At 36.8% G+C, this 21,218-nt stretch overlaps 1 protein-coding gene across 1 annotated transcript in view; it reads right to left on the bottom strand.

The window, feature by feature from the left end:
• Positions 1 to 18,775, bottom strand: part of LOC108729731 (uncharacterized) — a 36,259-nt gene extending 17,484 nt beyond the window's left edge. The window contains exon 1 of the mRNA XM_018458955.1: positions 18,605 to 18,775. Coding sequence (XP_018314457.1) covers positions 18,605 to 18,775 — 171 coding nt within the window. The remainder of the gene's footprint in view (positions 1 to 18,604) is intronic.
• Positions 18,776 to 21,218: the final 2,443 nt, after the last annotated feature.

The raw sequence follows: 21,218 nt of genomic DNA, 5'->3' as shown, positions 1-21,218 counted from the left end.
AGTATCTTCGATTAGACTAAAGAGAAAGAGAGAAGGTAAGGGGGTACGTTGTACCCTGAGACATCTCATAAGAATTCCGGCTAGGCACGGCGATAAATCACCGCTACCGAAATTCGCGAGAATATTGGCTTTTGCATTATTGGTTTTTGCTTCGCGAGCATTCGAGAGAACGTCTGCATCCGTGCTCTCATTCTCTATCGTTCATCTTTCTCAGTTGCGCGTAGCAACGCGAATTCTCCTATGGAGCAGCTGTTTCCTTCGGCAAGCGACAGATTCGTACAAAAAGAGAGCCACGTCTCTCTTCTGTTTCTGCTTTCTTTATCCATTCATCTAGCTATTTATGCGTCCTTATATTTAATCTGATCCTTAGCAACCAACGACGTCTCGACATTTCGAGTGGATTGGAGTTTTTAACATAATAGGAAATTCTACACCAAGAAAAAGCTCCGTTTCGTCGACAATTCAAGCAAAAAGAACTGTTCTGCATCGGATAAATATCAAATATAATGCTCTTTGTTAATTTTGTTGATGAATAATTCGATTAAAATGATATTAAATTGTAATATATTTCCTTAATTAAAAAAAATGTCTCTTGGCACGTCAAACGCCAATAATTTGGATTTTTTTTGCCAAAGTATGTATTTCTACAATAATTTCTCTCATTAATCCAAGAAAGATTAGAATGTGATTGTGTCCTTTTAGGAATTTTGCGTGACTCCACAGTAATGTCGAGCCTTCTGTTGCACGTCATGCGACTTGGAGATTCAAATAGCGAAAGAAGATTCGGTGCAGGATGGAAAATAAAGGAGAAATTCGTGGGCAAATGCTTTCCAATTTTCTCACGAGCAGCTGTTCCGCGACGCCAACCAGACGCGTCGGTAGGAGCAAAGAATCGTTTGACAGTTTTCACGTTCACGTCAGATCCGAGATTCCGAGGAAGATCGCAAGGAGCATCGCCATGCGAGCAGCGTTGTTCGACAATCGTCCAAGAACTTGCGAATTTTAAACCGATCGTCTATTTGCGAAATCTGATGTCTCCGATCTTCATACAAATGAACGTTTTCTAATCAGATAAAATTGATTCAATAATTCAGTATATTTGTGAACCGAGAATATTTTCGGTCAAAAATACACACAAAATGAGAGATGAATTTTTGAATAGATTCACTTCAAACTCGAAAGCTAAAAAATCTGTTTCCGAAAGTTATCAACTGAAAAGATCGTTAATGTTGTTATAAAAGAACATGTCATTTCGAATCAAGAAAATAATGAAGAATTTGGTGTGTCATCGTCACAGAATCCTCGAGGCGAAACTTATCGGTCAATTTACACGCTTTTCTCACCTTCTGAAAAATGCCAATCTTCAGAGGTGGCGGCTTTTGGAAATAGACGACCTAGATTCGAAATTGCCCTCGGAATTTCGCTCACAATTTACTATCTAAAAGAAGCAGTGGCTTTTCGTTGCGAGAGAGCACATACGTCCTTTTGAATTAAAAAAAAATGATGAAAAAAGGAATAATAACGCGTCCTTTGATAGGATAGATGAATTAGTGAGAAGGAAAAGAATGATAAAACTTATGAAAACTCCAATAAATAATATTATACAATAAATGATATAATAATACACTCTCGTTTTAATTTGGAATTATATAATAAAAATATATTATCGTATTATTTTTGAAAAGAACATAATTTATATCATATAATTATATAATCACGGAAACAGATATTTCTTAATCATTTAGTGTAATTATCCTACAATTAACTTAAAACCAGTGATATAAAATTCTCTATTGCGGCGTTCTATCCACCTTAAGAGTATAAAGTTACAGACGTATGCGGTATCTCGATTGGTTACGGGATGAAAACAGTTGTCGTAAATTATTCGTTAAGGCGGAATCAGTTGGCTGCCTCGCCATGGAACGCACTGCCTGATTTATAGCCGAAAATCGTGCCACGGTAATTTACCCCCGACGTTTTCCTAGATTACAACATCTGTGCGTTGCGACAATCAAACACAAGTACGAATAAATCTGGACAAGATGTATTAATAAATTCCTCGATTTAAATGTTTGTCGTTTCATTAGAATCAAATATTGTAGAACGATTCTTTTTAATCTTCTTAAATATTTAGTGAGATCCATTTGATATACCTACATCGGCATATTGTAGTGAAAATGTTTGTAAATAGTATTTCCAAATATACTGATATTCTTATACATGTTATTTCAGTACCATAGGAGTTAAACTTGAATACAAATATGTGTGTTTAACGACTTATCTATACTCTAATGCTTGAAGCAACAAATATAAATTTAAATCTATCGCTATATGTTTTGAAACTGTAAAGCGATCCTACATCTAACGGGCTGTTTCGTGCAAATCTCTCTGCGAGACGTAATTAAGTGCGGGCATCATTAATATTCCACTTGCGTCTCTAATTGATCCGTTCATAGGAGTCACACATCTCTACACGACCAACGGTGACATCTGAATCCTCGGGGAAACACCTCGCTCATTAAATGGATGTAATCGAATCAAAAGTCATCACTTTGTCTTTTCTCACAACTTTTCCAATTTCAACATCTTAATAATTATAAAATCAAGTTTAACTTTTAAATTAAATTTGAATCTGAAGGCAAAAATTTATTTGACAAATTAATTGAAAGATAAATATTTCAGAGAAGTGTATGCTTCTTAAAATTAGGTCGTTCCTTAATCTTTAACTTCTAGAAAAGTAAATATTTTCGCTGAAATTTTGCAACATAAAAAATCTAACGTATGCAAGTGCATATATCGTTCCGACGCGAATTGAAACAAGCCGCAGATCGCAACGATTGAACGTGACAAGATTAATGAGAAAAAAAGCGCAGAGTACGGATTTTGCGGGGATCATTAAGTCGAGAGTCACTAATAATTCCGACGGTCGCCAACTCGTTAGAAGGATTGTCCTGAAAAAGTCACCAACGCTTTTTGTGCGGTTACAGATCGTGTAACAAGAGAAACCTGGATCGATCAGCGTAATTCGAGGCGATGGCCTTTCTGTTCGCGCGTGCGAAAAGCGAAAAGTTTTTTTTTCTAATTAACATGATTGCAATAAATTAAATTTATTAGGTGATAAATTTTCTCGTTGACCAGAAAGACTAATTAAGTGCGTCGCTTTTTAGTAATTACGCTCATATCTGTAACGCGCGATGTCGAGAGCTGCATCTCATCATCATCTTTTATCTTGTCGTCCTTTATCTTGTCTTTCCATTATGAATGAAAACTGGTTCAAAATTAAACTAAATGAAAGTATTTAAACGCAACGATAATCGTCAAGACAAATATATGAATTACAAGAATATCGATTAGACAAGGAATTATGAGTTGTTCATCGATAGTGCACTAACCGCGCTTTGATGTCCATTCGTATAAATGCTCCAGTTCTGGTCCTCATTTTATTATAGACGCCCGTTGGGGATGTTCAACGAAAGTACGGTGATCGATCCAAAGCGGTTATAAAGACGCCTCCTCGAATGGCGACGTTCCGGCTTTAACGATCGTCCGCAAAAAGAAAAAAAGGTCGGAATTATCGACGAAAAAACTCGTTACGGACGCGAAAATCCAATTAGTTTTAACGTCCTCGCCTTCCGCAGTCACGGCGTTCCTTCGGCAGTCGCAAGAAGATTTCGAACTTAATGCTGCCCTCCGTCACTTTCTCTCTCTCTCTCTCTCTCTCTCTCTCTCTCTCATCCTCTTTCTTTTATTCTCTCCATTTCTTTCTTGTAAACGAGAAGGAGAGTCGCGTTTGCATACCGCCACTCCTCTGACCTCGTTTTAACGCAGCACCCCCGATGCAGCGATTTCCTTGTGCAGCTATTAAGAAGTACACGTGGTTACGCCGCGCTTGGCATTTTTTTTTTTAGTTCTTTAAGCGATGCCTTTGGCCGCGCACGACCTGCAACCGTTCCGTTACGCTTTGATGCATTTCCTGAGCTTTTAAGGAGATCTCTCATAAAAGGACGCCAAACTTATAAGCCGACCGTAACGGACGACGCCGCGTGTTCTTCTTACCATTTTACATATCCATTGCCAACATCTGTTCTTCATAGACATCATTGCCGTATTACGTAAGCATTTTATCGATATTATACGCACAGACAATGTGGTTTGTAATAGAATTGAAGAAAACTGTAAACAATGGTATGTTGGGATTTATTTTAGAGTTTGGAATGCAAATTATAATACTTCATGGACTGTAAACTATGTAAATCATAATTATTATAGTTTTCCTATACTATTAATTCGAATGAAAATGTATTAATAATAAAAATAGTAATTATATCATTAGAAAAATATATACGTTACAATTAACTGTATATTAATATTTTTTTCGAATGCAAATGTAGAATTTTATCGTGAAGATTTATGTCATGCAAGAGGAACAGCGAAAATTTAGAAGAACAAGTCTTAGATACCCGAAAATGGTTCATAGGAGGTCGGAAAGGTGTCTAATTGCTGCTCAGAAAAACGTCGGAAGCTTCAGCGTTCACTTTTCTTTCCGCCTCTCATCCTTCTTTCTTTCGTTCTATCCGTCTTTGTGACGTTCGCCCGTTTCTTTCACCCGAAAACTCGCCAATGGACAAAGAGGATCTACCCGCCGAGCTTTCTGACTACAGTGTCGCTTTTTCAGAGGCCACCATCTAGAGTTAACTGCTAAAAATTAATTTGTCATTTGCCTTGGCTAAGTCCAGGCAGTATCGCGACGTTCGTGTTTTGCGTTAATTAATTTGTCGTCGCGGTGACTCGATAATTTAGCAACTCATTAACCTTTTTACATTGAGTGAAGTTTTACATTCACATTTACACTGTCCCTTTATTATTAAATGTAATCATAAATTTTTCAATCAATACGAAATAACGAAATTTATTTAGTGTATATATATAAGTAGTAGTACTACTTAATATTACTTACAAGGGAACCGTCCGAACTGTCCCTTACCGATTTTGATGGGCTTTGGATTTGTTTTATTATTTTAGTATTATTTTATTTTAGTAGTATTATTTATTTTTATATGTAGTATTCTAATAGAACTCAGCAAACCGATGTTAGATAAGTATATAATATTCTAGTAGAATTCAGCAAACAGATATTTCAGTAGGCGCATTTTCTACTAAACGTAAGACGAAATATGATATACATAATTCATCAATTCAGATCAAAAAGTGCGATACAGAAGTTTTAATAAAATTCAAGACTGTTCAGAAATGTAAGATCGATTATTTCTTATAAGAAAACTATGAGCTTAACTAGTGGAGTTGATATCTTATCGGATAGTCGTCGTTTGAAAAGACAATTCCATAAAACTTATAAGAAAGCTTCTTACAAACGTGGCCATAGTGCCACGCCTTCCCAAGAAAATTACGTTAGCGAGAAACGTCTTTGCCATGGTGAACGAAAGAGATAAAAAGCACCATCCGCACGACAAACGGGAGAATCTAAAAAGGTGTGAGATCAAGCAGTTGCCTAATTGCTGGCCGGGAAAACCTTTCAAGGTATCCCGTTTCTCCCTGCTTTTCCTTCTCTTTCCTTCTTTCTTTTCTGGCATCCCCATTTGTCTCCTGAGATGCGTCGGTTTCTCCCCCATTCTCTCGCAAAGAGTTGCAACCTCGCCAGATCATCTGCCCCGGGAGATTCTCGCGCTTCCTTCTCAGTTCACTCTCAGTCTTCCTCAGTTAGCCGCGACATCACTTATTCGTCGATGGACGCCTTTGGACGTGTTACCCTTTCTTCGTCCTTTACCCTTCTCTTGCCCTCTTTGCGCAAGATACGCTCCTGAAAGGATCTGATTCGACCCGATACGACGGAGACGTCTGTCGGAAGCCAACTGTGGGATTATCCGGCGGATCCCTTTCGGTTAGATGCCGTTCTGCAGATCCCATTTCCAACTGGGTGCGCAGCGTATCTAAGTATAGGACCGACTACGTTCCGCTCTAGCGATCAGAATCGCTCGGGCAATCCTACTCGGCCGGCAAATATGACGCGTATACCATGATTTTTCGCAGAGAGGTAGTTATTTTTCCAGCTAGCGACACGATAAAACTTGACTCTTTTCAGTGTAATTTTTTGCTTATACTGTTCTCATCATATAAAAATGATAAATTTAAAAAACTGAAGATATACCATTTATGAAAATTCTAGGAATTTAAAAATACATTTTAATGGAAAATAGAATTTTCAAATTTTAACCAACGTGGTGATTCAGCATTAAATAACTTAATTTGTTAAGCGAATATGCGACATTTGAAACATATGCGCAACGCGTATGTCAACAAGCCGTTGACAGTTATACCGAAAATAATTTCACATGCGTTTTTTTAGAGTCAAAGAAAATTGGATCGCGAATAAAACTGTGCGCTTAACGTAACCACATTTTCTTATCCGCGTTCAACGAATGGAAGATGCGTCCGGAATCGTAATGAAACTTCATTGCTTCCGGCGGACCTTAGTTCTTTGAGCGGTTGAAGATATGCACGACACGCGATTGCGACTCCTTCTCATCCTTCTCACTCTATGACCTACTTTTATACACTCATCTAACCCGCTACGCACTGTTACCGCTTGTCTTAGCCCTTTAGCTCGCTCCGTCCTTAATCGTCTTTCTTATATCCGCGCTCTGACAATTTTATTCGGTACTTATCCATCTCGGTTTATTAAATCTTCATCATGTCCATCATCTGATTCTATGATTCGCGATTAATATCGATCGAACGGTCTCGATCAATAATGCCTACAAGCATCCTGTCTCGCAAATTTCCGGGAGGTGATTCAATGACATTTCGTAGACGAATCGAGATATTACATCCGTTACTTTTGAGCAGCAAAAATATCTCACCGTTTGCAAAGCTTGGAAGTAACGAAGTTTATTTTTGATTTTCTTTTCCCAGTGAGGTTATTCAACTTCGATATCGTAGAGAATCTTCGGAGAATCATAGTGAACTTTTGATTGTTAAGATGAAAACCGACAATTTCATACTTTTAAGAAAACCATTACAACTGCAAGATAATATGCAAGCACATGCGATTGTGTTTATAAATAAATTCGGAAATATCAGATATAATATATTATTACCTAATTTATTAAACATAGCAATTACTTAAAAAGAATTTCTGCGTTAACAATGTTTTTTGCAATTTTGAAATCACGATGGAATAATTGAAGGAATCTTTATAAGAATGACGTTTTCTTAAAAACTGAAATTCGAGATATGAATATATAAGAAAAGAGTAGAACAGGTAGAATTTGTTTCCTTTAGTTTCTTCGAAGAAAGACTAGACTAGACTGGTCGGATTGCTCGCGTCCAAAAATCGTCGATAGAATCGTCTGCCTGTCAATCGACGGCACGTTCATCGTAGGCAGACGTTTTCGCAGACAAGGCGGATTTATCGAGCGTCGAGATGCTATGGAATGTTCAATTTCCTGGCAATTACATGACCTGCCGCCTTCCAGCCGCTTTTTCACGTTCCTCCTTTGTACGGTTTGGCATCGAAACGGCAATGCAGCATCGCATTCCCCGTCAATGAGAGCCGTAAGATCGACTGAGGGGATCCGAGGAATTCGAAGCTCATGAAAGAAATCAATGTGAAATTCTAGTCGTAGCATGATAGTGAATTCAATAGCTGGAAGAATAGTTTTCTGAGAATTTAGATAATACTACGAGTGTAATAATTGGAATGTCACTTTATTTTTCTAAATCTTGCTGGGGCAAGACGGACTCATATTCTTCGAACTGTAATTATCGTATGTTCAAAATTACAAACAATACAATATATTACCGTATATGTGATAACACAAACTATAGAAATCAATGCCTTAAACGGTCTAGTTGGATCTTAAATGCTTGTATGATTCTGTGTGAATTTATATGTATACTACGTATGTAGTGCCTTGAAACGCGCGTCGAAATGATTTTTCGGTCTTGAAACGCTAACTCTACTAAACTACCGCAGTAATGAGTTAAATTGACTAGCAATTTAACAATTTGATGCTTTTTCGCATCTACGAATGATCTCAATAATGCTGAGTGATATATTAAAATCTGTAAATAATTAATTTTTATTGTGAAAAATATTACCTCTTGGCCGGGAAATATTACCGGGAGTCATAAAATTACAAAGTTTGCAAAGATGATAATTATGTTTGGATGATAATTATGATAAAATATTCCTAGAATATTTTTAAAGATATTTTATATAACGCGCGCTGTTGCCATTTAAAAAACAAAATATTTTTTTAAATATGTCACTATTAAGTCATGACAGCTAGCGATATCGAGTCGTTAATATTCGCCTCGTTAGCTATAAAGTCAACCATAAGATACTTATAATAAATCATTATTATCCTCTTACAACTTCCAAAGTGCCTTCTCTGATAAATTATAAAGCCGTTATGAAGTTTATGCGAAAGTTTCATAAATTACGCTAATACAAGTCAAAAGTTTCAGCGTAGCAACGACGAATCATAGCAATTTCGATCATTTTCGGCACACGTAAATGAACGTAATGTGAATCGAATCGAGTTGCCTGATATCGTCCTTTGATTGTGAACGTCCAACATAATTTCCCCAACTTTGAACATTTACGCGTTCGGCTAACATCCGCGCTTGCTGATTACTCGTAGATAAAAGCATAATAATACTATCGCCTCGATGGTTTCGGCCAGAGCATATGAAAAGTGAATAAGATTATTGGAGCGTGATCGGGGCATCGCATGAATCAGAGAGTTTATTTGCCGTATATTGAGTCGTTCACGACATAGATCTTATACATATGTATACCTCTGTGACCCTCCCTAAATGATCTCTCAATCAATATTATGAATTTTGCCTAAATACAAATTTTCCACGTGCAACTAAATGAACAATTAAAATGTAACGGTTCAATGGAACCGAAATATTTTCTAGATTTGTTTTCACTGTATCGGCCGGTATTGCGGGAATATTCACTGTAATAGTCATTATTCGATTGGTGTCAACGGAAATGATTTTGCGGCGCTAGTCATGGAAAATCATGAAACGCGCGTACCTCCACCACGGACGTACGTTTCCTAATGGAATCCGTGTCGATTAAATATCGGTAACGAATGTTCGGTGCACGTTTGCTGTCGTTCAGATGAATGCACCATTGTTCGCGGTGGTCTATATAATCGGAGTTGGAATGTCTCGTTGCGTTTTGACTACGCACTGTATAACGGCGTGTCCGACCTTGTTATAGCTTGTGTCAGATCATATAACTATTACTTTGGCAATATATTTTCCATGAACAAATATCTCTTACGTAAACTTGCTTTCTATGGTCGATATTTTTTGCTATTTTAACATTACAGGAAAATCAATTTTCAAATTGATTAATGAATATTCTCCTATAGAATTTGTCAGTCTATTGTAAATCCAACCCATTCTCTATATGTGCAAATAAATTACTTATAATGTACAGAGTATTATGAATTTAATCGTACATTTCACCGTACATTTGTACTAACAATACGCACCGTTATCGCTTTCCGCTGCTGCAGCCACGGAAACTCAAAATGGAAATCGAGCAATCTCGGATTAATTCACTCGAGATGTGCCAACGAATTTCGCGCACAAAATACTGATTTACGAATTTTCTCAACGTCGAAAAATTATCCTTATACAATTAGTAATTGCGACGTTTTACTTCTTTTTGTGATAAATATGTATTTTAGGTGACACCTCACCGATTTCAATATCCTTTAGATATGTGTAGGAGAGAGTGTCCTGAGTGATTCCCCATAAGAATTAAGTGGGGAACGGCATTGGTTTAGAAGATATAATAAATTAGTTTCATAATAAAGTCATAGCATACGACTTTCCACGCGAAGCGATTTTCACCCCATCTCCCCCCTGCTTCGGGGTACACAACTTTCCAAAGAAATATGGTAAATCTCGAAAAGTCGTGCCCTCCGAAGCAGGAGAGGAAATGGGGTGAAAGTCGCTCCGCGTGGAAAGTCATGCACATCCCTCGGAAGTAGGAGGGGAAGGATGATAATTTATATACAAATATACTCTTATACCAATGTGATCCTTTACATATTATAGAATTTTAATTTATTATATCTCCTAAAGCAATGCCGTCCCCCACTTAATTCTTGTGAGGAATCACTCAGGACTTTACTTTCCCCTACAACATATCTAAAGGACATTGAAATCGGTAAAGTGTCACCTTAAAATACATATTTATCCTTTTTATTTTTTCCTAGAGCGGGTCTATTTAGCAAACTAAAATAAACTTGAAATTTAAACTCTGTAATTTTTCAATAATAGACATCTAAATATAGTGCAAAAGTATTTTAAAATGTCATTTTGATGGAATTGTAAAGCCTCCTTTTACAGTCCCAAAAGTGATATAATTTCTTATTTACAAGATCACAATGTTATCTTTGTATTGTAATTTTTTACACACGTCATGTACTTTCTATGTGCAATTTTTAACACAGCAGAGAGGCTTTCTCGTGAATAATTTTCTCTTGAATTTTGCCAAACGCGTTACGGAAAGCGCAGCTCGTTATAAATATCTTTTTTTTGTAATTTAGATATTCATTTTCCGACTATAGCTGATAGCTGGTGTGGAATTGGATGCTCTCGGCGCTTTTCGTTGTTATTTCGCTCGCTATTCGTGATGTAGTACTGTCGAACACGTCAGAATACAAACAAAAGAGATCACCTATTTAACAATTTTACTTGCAATCGTACATTATGTCCATTCGTATCGAATCGCGATTCAATTTGAAATTTGAGCTACGGGTAAACAATTGTTTGCAAAATTTGCAAAAACAAGGTAAATTCACTATTCCAATATTGCAGAAAAAACCCACGCGCACTATAAATTGTTCAAGATACTTGATTATACGCCAGAAAAAATATATCTTAAGCTGTCTCTATTAATTTATTTGGAAAATTTTAAAATTAATAAAAAAGAAAAAAATAGCAATTCTATTATCGTTTTGGAATTTTAATTCTTATTCGCTTATTATAATATCGTTGTTAAAACATAATAACTCGCACATAATAAATGACGAAAATTAGTAGCAATGCATCGTCCTTTGTCATCGCGCAGCGCGCTAACGCGAGGATTTAAGATCAAAGATTAAAGCGGTAGATTATCCGCAGCAAGCGAATATCGGGGAGCGGCGCGTGCTTGAATTTTAAGAAGTGCGCTACGTCGTTCCAGGCCGTTTTCCTCTCGGCCGCGGTTTCTTCCCTTGGTATACATTATGGGATTATTTCAGCGTAGCGGCGGACTAATCTTCCCGGGTAAAATTGTTCGCTATCCTCGGCGCTCGTTCCCCGTCGCGAGACCGTGTAATAAACTTTTCTGTGCTTTACGGCTGCCGTGGCAGTAATTTCTTTAGGCGTCGGCTATTAAGCTAAATTTTGCGAAAAGAAGGTCACGCTGATCATCTAGTTCGTTTGCTAGTTCGTCCATTAGTTTGTGATCAACTATAAAAGCACTATTTCGCCGATATATGTCCAAATTCTACAGCGTAAGCTGCAGCGAAAGATAGTTATATCTTATATGTCGCTATAAAAGACGAAGTCAAAATGTATCAATAAAGATAATAACTATTATATAAGCGCTATTATCATTTAATTAATTTTATCGTTATAATGTATGATGGTAAAATGATATAGCGAATCTTTAATGATATAATAGAATTTTAAACGATTTAGTCTTTTAATAAAATTCGCATAGAAATGCAACGTGTTCTTAACTCGAGTAAAATATTGGTTTTCAAATTAAATTTTTAAAAATACTATCATGTATGATGTATCATTTTATGTGTTTTATATATATAAGAGCAATAAAATTCCGTATAGTTGAAGTTCTATCAAGATATTCGTTTGAAATCTCTCTTTGGAACTCCAATGATGCTCGACCTAATTCACGAAGCGGGTAACTGTCGCTGACTTGATTCGCGCACTGTAAGGCGGACTTGTCCTGAAATGGAACTAAAAGATATGCTTTACAAAGTAGATACCGACGTCGTATTGACCGCACTCTTATAAATTTTAATAAGACACAGTTTAATAATATAAATGACATTTTTCCTTGCACCACGACATTGAGTGACATAAAACTTTTCTTCCTCTTTCTCTTTCTTTTCTTGTCGGTACGATACATGCGAAGATATCTGAGATATCTATTTTTGAGATTTCCGTATAATGAGTGAAAAAGAAAGAAAGAAAGAAAGAGAGAGGGAGAAAGAGAGAGAAAAAGAAAAAGAGATTGCACGAAAATCGGAATTGAGTGTTCTGCATTTGTATACATTTGATTACAACCAAGAATTGTCTAGGCACGAACGAAACACGGCGAATCGCGTACGAGTATCACGATGATCAGACTGCAAAGTTAAGCAAGAGGATGATATTACCTTCCCTAGTGAGATAGAAAGGATCAAAGTATAGCGGAAACGACTCGTAATCAGTAAAGCTTAAACTCAACGGCGAAATGCGTATTGTCGATCCTCACATAAGCAAATGACGTTTCACGCTCTGGTACTTCCTCGAAAGGATCTAGTACGTGTCTCGTGTCTTCTACTCCCCGCGGAGATTGCACCTCGTCAAGACACCTCGGAAATATCCTCAGAATATATATCCGAGACAAAGTAACTCGCGCTAATGTATACGTGACACGTGCAGCGAGAGTCGCGTCGGAGCTGCAAAGTGTGGCGAGATAAAGTACGTCTGTCATTTTAACAAAATAACAAGAAGCACATTTCCATCTTTTCTTACCGCGTATATTTGCTGACTCTCGATTTTGAAGCTGCGCGATAACAAATCGATTCGTATTGCACGATTTAATTCGACATTCGACATTTGTGAATTCATGAGGACAAACGAACGCGTAATTAATATCACTAATTTTCGAAAACGGCGTAGCGCGATGGAGAGAGAGAAGGGGGGTTAATCTATTTGTCAAACTATATTTGCAATATTGTCACAGCAATTATGTAGATTCTTGTATCGTTTTACATGACGTGTTTTTTGTATCTGGCGCTCGTATCAAATGAAATAAATTCCGCATGGTCAAAAGGAATATTCGATTACCGCCGATTCTCATTATCCCACGCACAAATTGGATTGCGCCATTATATCGATATAACGACACCGAATTATTTAATCAATTCTACTCCCATTGATCGACAATGAAATAAATGAATAAAGTATCACTGAGACAAGATGTACGAAATAGCGATAATTTAAATAAGGCTCGGTGCAATTTCAAAGTCGCGATAAATCATATTTAGCTTTGTTATGCGGACAGGTTTGATTTACTGAGGTATTTACAGTGCGGTAACTCGAAAATTGTGATTTACACGTGGTTTTCCTAGCGTTGGCAGACGCATAAAACACTATAACGCACGTGGCCTCTTCCTCAATTCCTCGGTTAATACTGATTAATTATCGCATCGAGAAATTGACGCTGAAATAAAGTGTAGAATTATTAACATCAGTCCTTTCCGAACTAACTAGATTAAAGCGTGTGTTTAAAACTTTAAAATTAAAAGCATACGCAATGTAAAAGTTAATATATATAGTTTTTAACGGATCGGAAAAAAATTCAATTTTTTCAATTTTTCCGTGGATTTTTTCAGTTTTTTTTCCTAACGATAGAAAAATTCATTTTGGAAAAATTCACGCGTGCTCGTAAAACCTACCATATTTGCTTCTCGGTTCTTTCCGTAAAGAAAATAATTGCGTATAGGGTACACAGCGAGATAAGTTAACAGAAATTTGAAAAAAGCGGCTTTTTTAAAACTATATTAATATACATTTAAACAATTATATTATATAATTATTACATAATGTTATATATTTGGAAATAATAAACCAATAACGTGGTAGAATGCTCGGTTGATGAGATCATCAATTGATAAGCTCGAAATCGATATGATACGGTGACTCTTTGCGATCGCAAAGATTATAAAAGGTCGATAGAAAACTATTGTCGAGGGACGCGTCTTTTCAGCTTGAGGGCACTCCTTGCAATCGATGTACGTTCACGGAAAAGGAACGAGGCCGATTGTTCGTTGCGGATGACCGGCGTCGACCTCCGCAACAAAGATGTTAAAAACGCAATAGAATCGGAGCTCTCTTTTTCGTTATCGTTTCATTCGAGCGTTCGCACGCGTATTCGTCTTTCGTATCACGTTGATAGCGAGCTTGCGTGCGCTGCCTGAGAATGCCGAAGCTATTGCGAGTTGGGCAAGTTGACGAAATTGGTGGATTGATCGTGTACACACACAGACAGTGACGATCGGTGTGGTGCATCAAAAATTGACCACAATAGAGAATATATATCTGGTGAAGAGGATAGCGAATAGTTGAATGAAAAATCTGACAATTAATTGACACAAATTATTAAACGATAATAAGATTAGAATTAAAAACGTTTTATATGAGTACATCACCTAAATAAAAGAAGCACCATTTGACGGTCAAAGTTAGATGTTGAACTAATACGTATATGTATTCTTATTTAAATGAATTTATTTCAGAAATATGATTGCGCGCCATTACTGTCGGACTTTCAATGCAATCCATCTGAAACATTAATAATTTCCCCCAAATCTAATCTTAAAAAAACTGTAATAAATTTAATGCAAATTATTAAATTATAATTTGATTTAAAATATAAAAAAAATACTGTAAGACACATTTAAGATGTATATTTTGAAAAAATAATTTTTGAAGAAAAAAAAATGGAAGGACAAAGAGTATAAAATCGTGTAATGTGATGAAACGATTGATGAATGCCTTTATTATATTAATGACGGAGTCATTTCCTTAAGAGCATTCGATACGATTCATTGAATGTTATTACATCAGCAATTAAAAAGAGATATCCGTGTTCTCATCAATATGCACGATAAGCGAAAGGGGTCAGCTGGCAAGCCTGGCTCTCGACAGTAATTGGAGCGCGAAGAGTCAAGTTGCATTTCCAGGACGATAACGGTTATCAAACAAGAATCCTTGTCTCATGATCACGTGGCGTATCGTAATCGATGAAATCTCGATAGGCGGCCTCGGCTTTTATTCGCTCATTATGAGCTTTCGTTTACAAAGGATTTCGTCTTCTTACGTAACGATGTCCTGCAATGGTTTCTTAGATTTTAAAAAGGTCTCCGACCGAGAGCACTTTGCTTCAGCTCGTTGAAGGCTTTGATCTTGAATTAATGTAAGTCAATCGGTGAACACAACGATAATTATCCCATCTATATCGAATCAATTCCATCGCCCCAATCGATGTTCATTGCAATGACGAAAAGAAATTCTCTTCAGGCATTTATTCTTCCCGCTTCCGAGGAGTGCCGTAAGAACCCATCACGGAAAATCCATCTTCTCCCTTTATCTCTTTTCCATTTTTATGCACGAATCATATTAAGCTTCCCCAAAGTATGTTCTTGTCGATAATAGAACGAGTTATTTATTTTAATTTAATTCTAAAGTCGAACGAATAAGAAGAGTTTCTCGTTTATCTACTTGCGAGTGTGATTGTACTATATTTCCTCCAATAAACATTTAAGTATTGAATTTAATTAAGCTCTAGCCAAGTATAGCTTCCTATGTGGTTTTGATTTGACTCCAGATTTCCAATACACCATCAGGTAAAATCGATGATAGCTTCAATGAACGCTGATAGTAAACACGATTTAGAAATCAAATATCCATCCGCGATTCTAATAACAGGTTAAGTTAATCGGTAAAATAAACATGAATAATATCGATATTGCCGATGCCGAAATAAGCTTGGTATAGAAATGAGATTTCTCGAGGACAAATACACGGCACACATGTGATTTCGCAATAAACGAATGTGAAATAGAAATGAAAGAAAAACGATTCACTTAGATATCGTTGAAAACTCAAATTAAATAAACTAAAATTAAACCTAAAAAACCTTAAAAGTTAATCTAAAATTTAACTGAAAGGGAGGAAAAAATTTAGTCCAAAGTATATACATCGTGAGAAGAAAATGAATGTTGCTGTTTGTACATTTTCAGATTAATAACGTCAATTCTAGATGGTGAAATTTTTGGAGAGCATTCGCGAGATAACGTGTTCATGAGAAATAGTTAACGCACTCGCGAGAGCCAGCCAATGTCTAGAAACGCCGCGTTCAAGTTTCGATGCAAACGCCGCACACCTCTCGAGCAGAATTGATTTCGAACTGGGTTACGCGGCATACATATGAATGAATCGGCGCCTCTTTTTGAACGTCGAACTCTGCGGTACTTGGCAATTCATAGATTAAGTAAAGCACGGGCCGTGGAACACGTCCGTATCAGGACCCCGCATCTCGGCGCATTCCTCTCCTTCGTTGAGAGACGGACGTACACTTCATCCAATAAATCTAGCTCAGGCGCTGTATGATCTTCGGTTTCACACAAGAACGATAAATCCGGACGTCTCGCATTCGAAAGTCGGTCGATTCCGATACCGAGTACATTCCCTCCCTTTCTTGCTGCTGACTAAGCAGCTGCATCGCTGTATAAACTGACGTGCATTACCAATTCAATTGTTACAAAGTATTATGTCCCAACGTTTCTTAAGCGTCTTTCACGTTTTATAAAATACAGAAAATGCGATTAAACGTTTACAATATCCCACAAATTAGTTAATGGATCTTAAAGATTAATTATCTTTAAACTTAAATCAAAAGTAAATTAAGTAATTTCTATTGATGTACTTTCAATCTTTATTAGAAGAAGAGTAGATCTTGTTTCTAACTTATTAATACATTCTAATACGTTTGTAGAAATTAAATAATGTAACTTTTTTAAATCTTACTTAGACAGATTATAAAAAGTGATGTAATACATTAATCTATAAAACTTTTAGAGTGAATCTCTGAAGAGTAAAGTTTCACTCTTAAAGATTGAAAATTGAGTTATTCTTTTTCAAGACTAGTTCAATTTTCAGAATTTTCTCTTTAGAATCAGATTCCACTCCAAAGAATTTAGAGAAGTACGGATTATTAATCTTTAATATTTGGACGATAAAATAACGAATTGACATATGTTCATGCGAGTAAATTATACGAGTCAACAACGTTAACACTTTGATATGTCTCGGTAACTATGAATCAGTAGGAAACCATGAATATATATATATATATATAATCCCAGCGATCTAATCTCTCCCATGAGGCACGAGCAAAAAGAGACGACTACGTGAGTTATGGCCAGACCAATCTTTCCCTCGCTTATCCCTGAGTTATATCTAATCCTTAGCGATGAATTCATCTGCCATCATACCGTCCCCAACACGTATATGTGACGTCCGCTTAATGCATATACCGAATGGCACAAAATACCTCCCATTAGTGCTTAACGAGACTATATCTCATGACGAATGTGTTTAAAGGGTAAGTTCTACAATACGACAACGTGATTGAAACGCAATAACATAATAAAATAAACAAGATTCACTCCATTAGTTTTTGAGTACACGAGTATTACGTGATTTTGCTTTTACGAGTTTCTGCTCGCTCATGGAAAAAGCTGGCTGAGACGCGAGATCAATCCAAATTTTATCGACGCCACTTATAATGCCACGTTCTATAATTTTATTTGCCTTGTGCAAAGCTCCGTTAGCTGCCCTAATTGCACAGCTGCCACAATGGCTAAACATTATATATATATATATATATGTGTGTGTATTGTACGTATATATGTATATACCAAAGGCACCTGCATACTTCGTTCAATGGTATTATCGAGAGACCATGGTGTCGCGCTGGTGCACAAGTGCACTTTCGGCGGTAACCCCCGCAGTTTGCCCGGGACAGGTGACGCTCCATTGTGTCGATAAAATATTGACACTCGATATTTTGCCTTATTCACTCAGACTAGACTAGAGAAAACGTTAGAATCTATGTTTACATAGGTGTCGTCTACCTTTTTTTCGTCGTCTTTAATTTACTCTCACGTGCTACTTTTAGTATCTTGTCATTAGTGAGACTTTATCGCGAAGGAAAAAGAGAGAAGACATCTTGCATCGCTGGATTTAACTATACGTCCGTAATTTGCCCCAGATTTAATTTTTTTATTCGTAATGTTCGAATTGACTGGGTTCGTTAGGTACTTTTGACTTAGGCGACATAAACGAGCTGAATTCGTCTCCGTAACTATATATAACTATATATATTTAATATTAGTATTTTTGTTATCCTTTCAGATTTCCCAATGTTTTTTTTTCCAGTAAAAAAATTTCAACTTTTCTTTTTTCTTGGAAAAGAAGATAGTTTGAGCGCAATGGCGTTGCGATTTTAAAATTATAAAATATTAAAAAATTTTACATAATAAGATTGCTTTTTTGATCCTATTTTATCATGTTCTCCAACACCTCTTTCTCAACGAATTAACATTTTATGAATATAATATCGTGTTATTATAATATGACATTATTATCGCATTAATTTATAAATAATCTGATGAAATCATATCGTAATTCTTTTTGGATATAAATAAGTAGAAGAGATTTCAGCGAATAATACGGATTCTCTTTTTTGGGAATATGTATTTATCTCACTCACCGTTTTGTTCCCCAAATTTTTGACACGGCAGTTGAGGTACGTGGTCTTTCCCAGCAAGGCGGTCACGTTCTTCGAGGCCGATTTGTCGAAATACGGCCCCGATCGTGTGGCCTCCTCCAGAGCGTTCTGGTTGTATGTGTCGCTGTTCTTGCCGCTGCCGCCGTATGGCATGTTGTGGCAGTGTACTTCTGAAACACGAGAAACAGAAAGAAACTGTGTAAATGTGACAATTTCAATGCTGAACGAGAGAAGACATTCGTTCGCGGCGACGTATCTTAAAGCACTATACGTATTCTTTGTTTCTACGATTGTTCTTGCACGCTGGAAATCGAGAAGAGAACGTAAAAAACGAATCTCCTTGTACAAGACCGACTGCATTACCATGCAAGAAACAACGTTACCATGTTCTGCGACAAGCGAAGAGAAAGTTGAAAATAAAAAAAAATTACCTTCGTGATGAACGAAAATCGGTATGCACAGTCGATTTTTTGTTACAGCATATTATGTATTTTATTGTATGAAGTGAAATGTAATTTTTCTTAGCGAATTTAAAGCGAATTCTTTGCGAAAAAGTTATAATTAGAGGGGAAAATATTAAAATAAAATAAAATAAAAAATAGCGAACGCTACAATGAAAATGGATATGTATAATGTTTATTCGTTTGTATGTAAAAAATACTTTGTATACATCATAGAATGTAATTATGATATTAATAATAATAATAATAATAGCAATATTATCATTGCTTGCATGAGTAGTTACCATATTATACTAAACTATTAATTATGCTCGTTAGAAAACGACTTGCAATGCGTAATGGTTTCTCATTAAAGAGCAAGAGTGCGGGAATGCACAAATACGCAAGTTAATAGGTTGTAAGGTCCAAAGATTGGGAAGTGCGAGATTTTAATTAAATGCGCACAGCTGTTGATAAATAAAATTTGACTGATGTAAAAAGAAAAAATCTATTTATGGTCTCAAACGTGCAAATTACATAACAAATTGCGGAAAGAAAGTTATAGTCATACTTAGAAGTGTAACGAGTGCGCTCATTTGTTATAAATAGTGCTCCTTACTGCTTGACATTTATTATCAGAAATAACTCTCACATCAATGATTTCTGTTTTTCTTTGCGCTCCTCTCTCTCCTTCTCTCTTAGAAACAGAAAATAAGAAAATCTCTTCGTTATCATTTGTACCGCAAAGATATTTTCAATGTAACGTTGCGATAATAGCACGCAATGAACAAAGGAAAATGGCACGTGCATCGCGTAATGCATTTCTTCTGTCAGAAGCTGGTTCGTTTTATTCGATTAAACTTCGCTGAATGCATCGCAATACTGAGACAATAAATGAGTTGTTGAGTAGAACAGCAATGCAAATAATTTTTTCCATTTCGGAAAATATTAGTAAAGCTTAGGAAAAATACGAATATTTTATTACAGTTTAACTAATAAAAAAATATGTAAAATTTTACGCTGTATGTGAAATAATTCAACAGCTAGGAAGTTTATATTAAGCTTTTATTTTTGCTATGCTATTACATTACTCATTAACCGAGTGCTATCAACTGTATTAATTCGAAAAAAAATTAAAGATAAAGAGAGTGCAGAGAGAGAGAGAGAGAGAGAGAGAGAGAGAGAGAGAGAGAGAGAGAGAGAGAGAATCGATCGATTAATGGCGCAAATATTTATACTTATCTCGGATAAACCGAGTTAAGTGTTTTGAACTGTGAGTAAGCTGGCAATAAACTTCTCGAAGCAAAGTATCATCGTCGCGGACACCCCGGAGAGTTACGAGAATGGTTCAGCAACTTTCGCGTTGAATCGACGACAAGGAAATAATTTTCTCAAGACGATATCATCTAATTTTCGCAAGTTTAAGAACTTGCTTGTTTCAACCACATCACGTTCACGAGTGCCCACGTAGAAACAAATTAATCACGATGATTTGCGCAACGTGAATACATCCTATGCACGAGATAGACGAGGTAGAATTTGTCGGAATTAAAAACGTAATTTGCAATTACCTTGCTCACCCATGCGTGCGCAAGGATGAACTTGGTCGTTTCCCATCGCCGCGCCACCGTCCCAAATTTGTCAAACTCGTTCAAACGGGCTTTAAACGAACCGAGGCGTTCGAAAAGTAACTAGCGCTACGAATTATCACGCTTTTGTAGGGGCGCAGTTTATTCATCTCAACTGAGGTTATCGAGGGCACGGATATAAATTGGCTGTCGCTGTTACGATCCCGAAAGGCCAACTGCTGCAGTCGCGTCGACCGGCCCGGCTCGTTTCTGGCGGCGCTGGGCCTCGCTATCATACGCTAGTTACGCTCTATTGCCAGGAACTCGGTGAGTATATAATCGAATTTCGTCGCTCTTGATTAGGCCGTGATTACACGAGGAGACGCGCTCGCGGCTGATGCGGCAAATATTGAATCTCGGCGTGCATAATCCGTTCCGTTTTCTCTTAGCAGCGACACTTTAGGCGCTTCCGAACGTCGCCAGTTATCCCCTCGAGTGGCTGGAGAACTTTATCCGCGACTTTCGTATCGCGAATTCTCCACGGCGTTACTCGACGTTAATCCGTTCTCCTCCAATTCCCGATCCCTT

This window comes from Mycetomoellerius zeteki, unplaced genomic scaffold (genome assembly GCF_001594055.1).
Source record: "Mycetomoellerius zeteki isolate Tzet28-1 unplaced genomic scaffold, Tzet1.0 scaffold119, whole genome shotgun sequence".
NCBI lineage: Eukaryota > Metazoa > Arthropoda > Insecta > Hymenoptera > Formicidae > Mycetomoellerius > Mycetomoellerius zeteki.
Note: the sequence above shows the minus strand (reverse complement) of the source record. Positions and strands in the feature narration are given on the sequence as shown.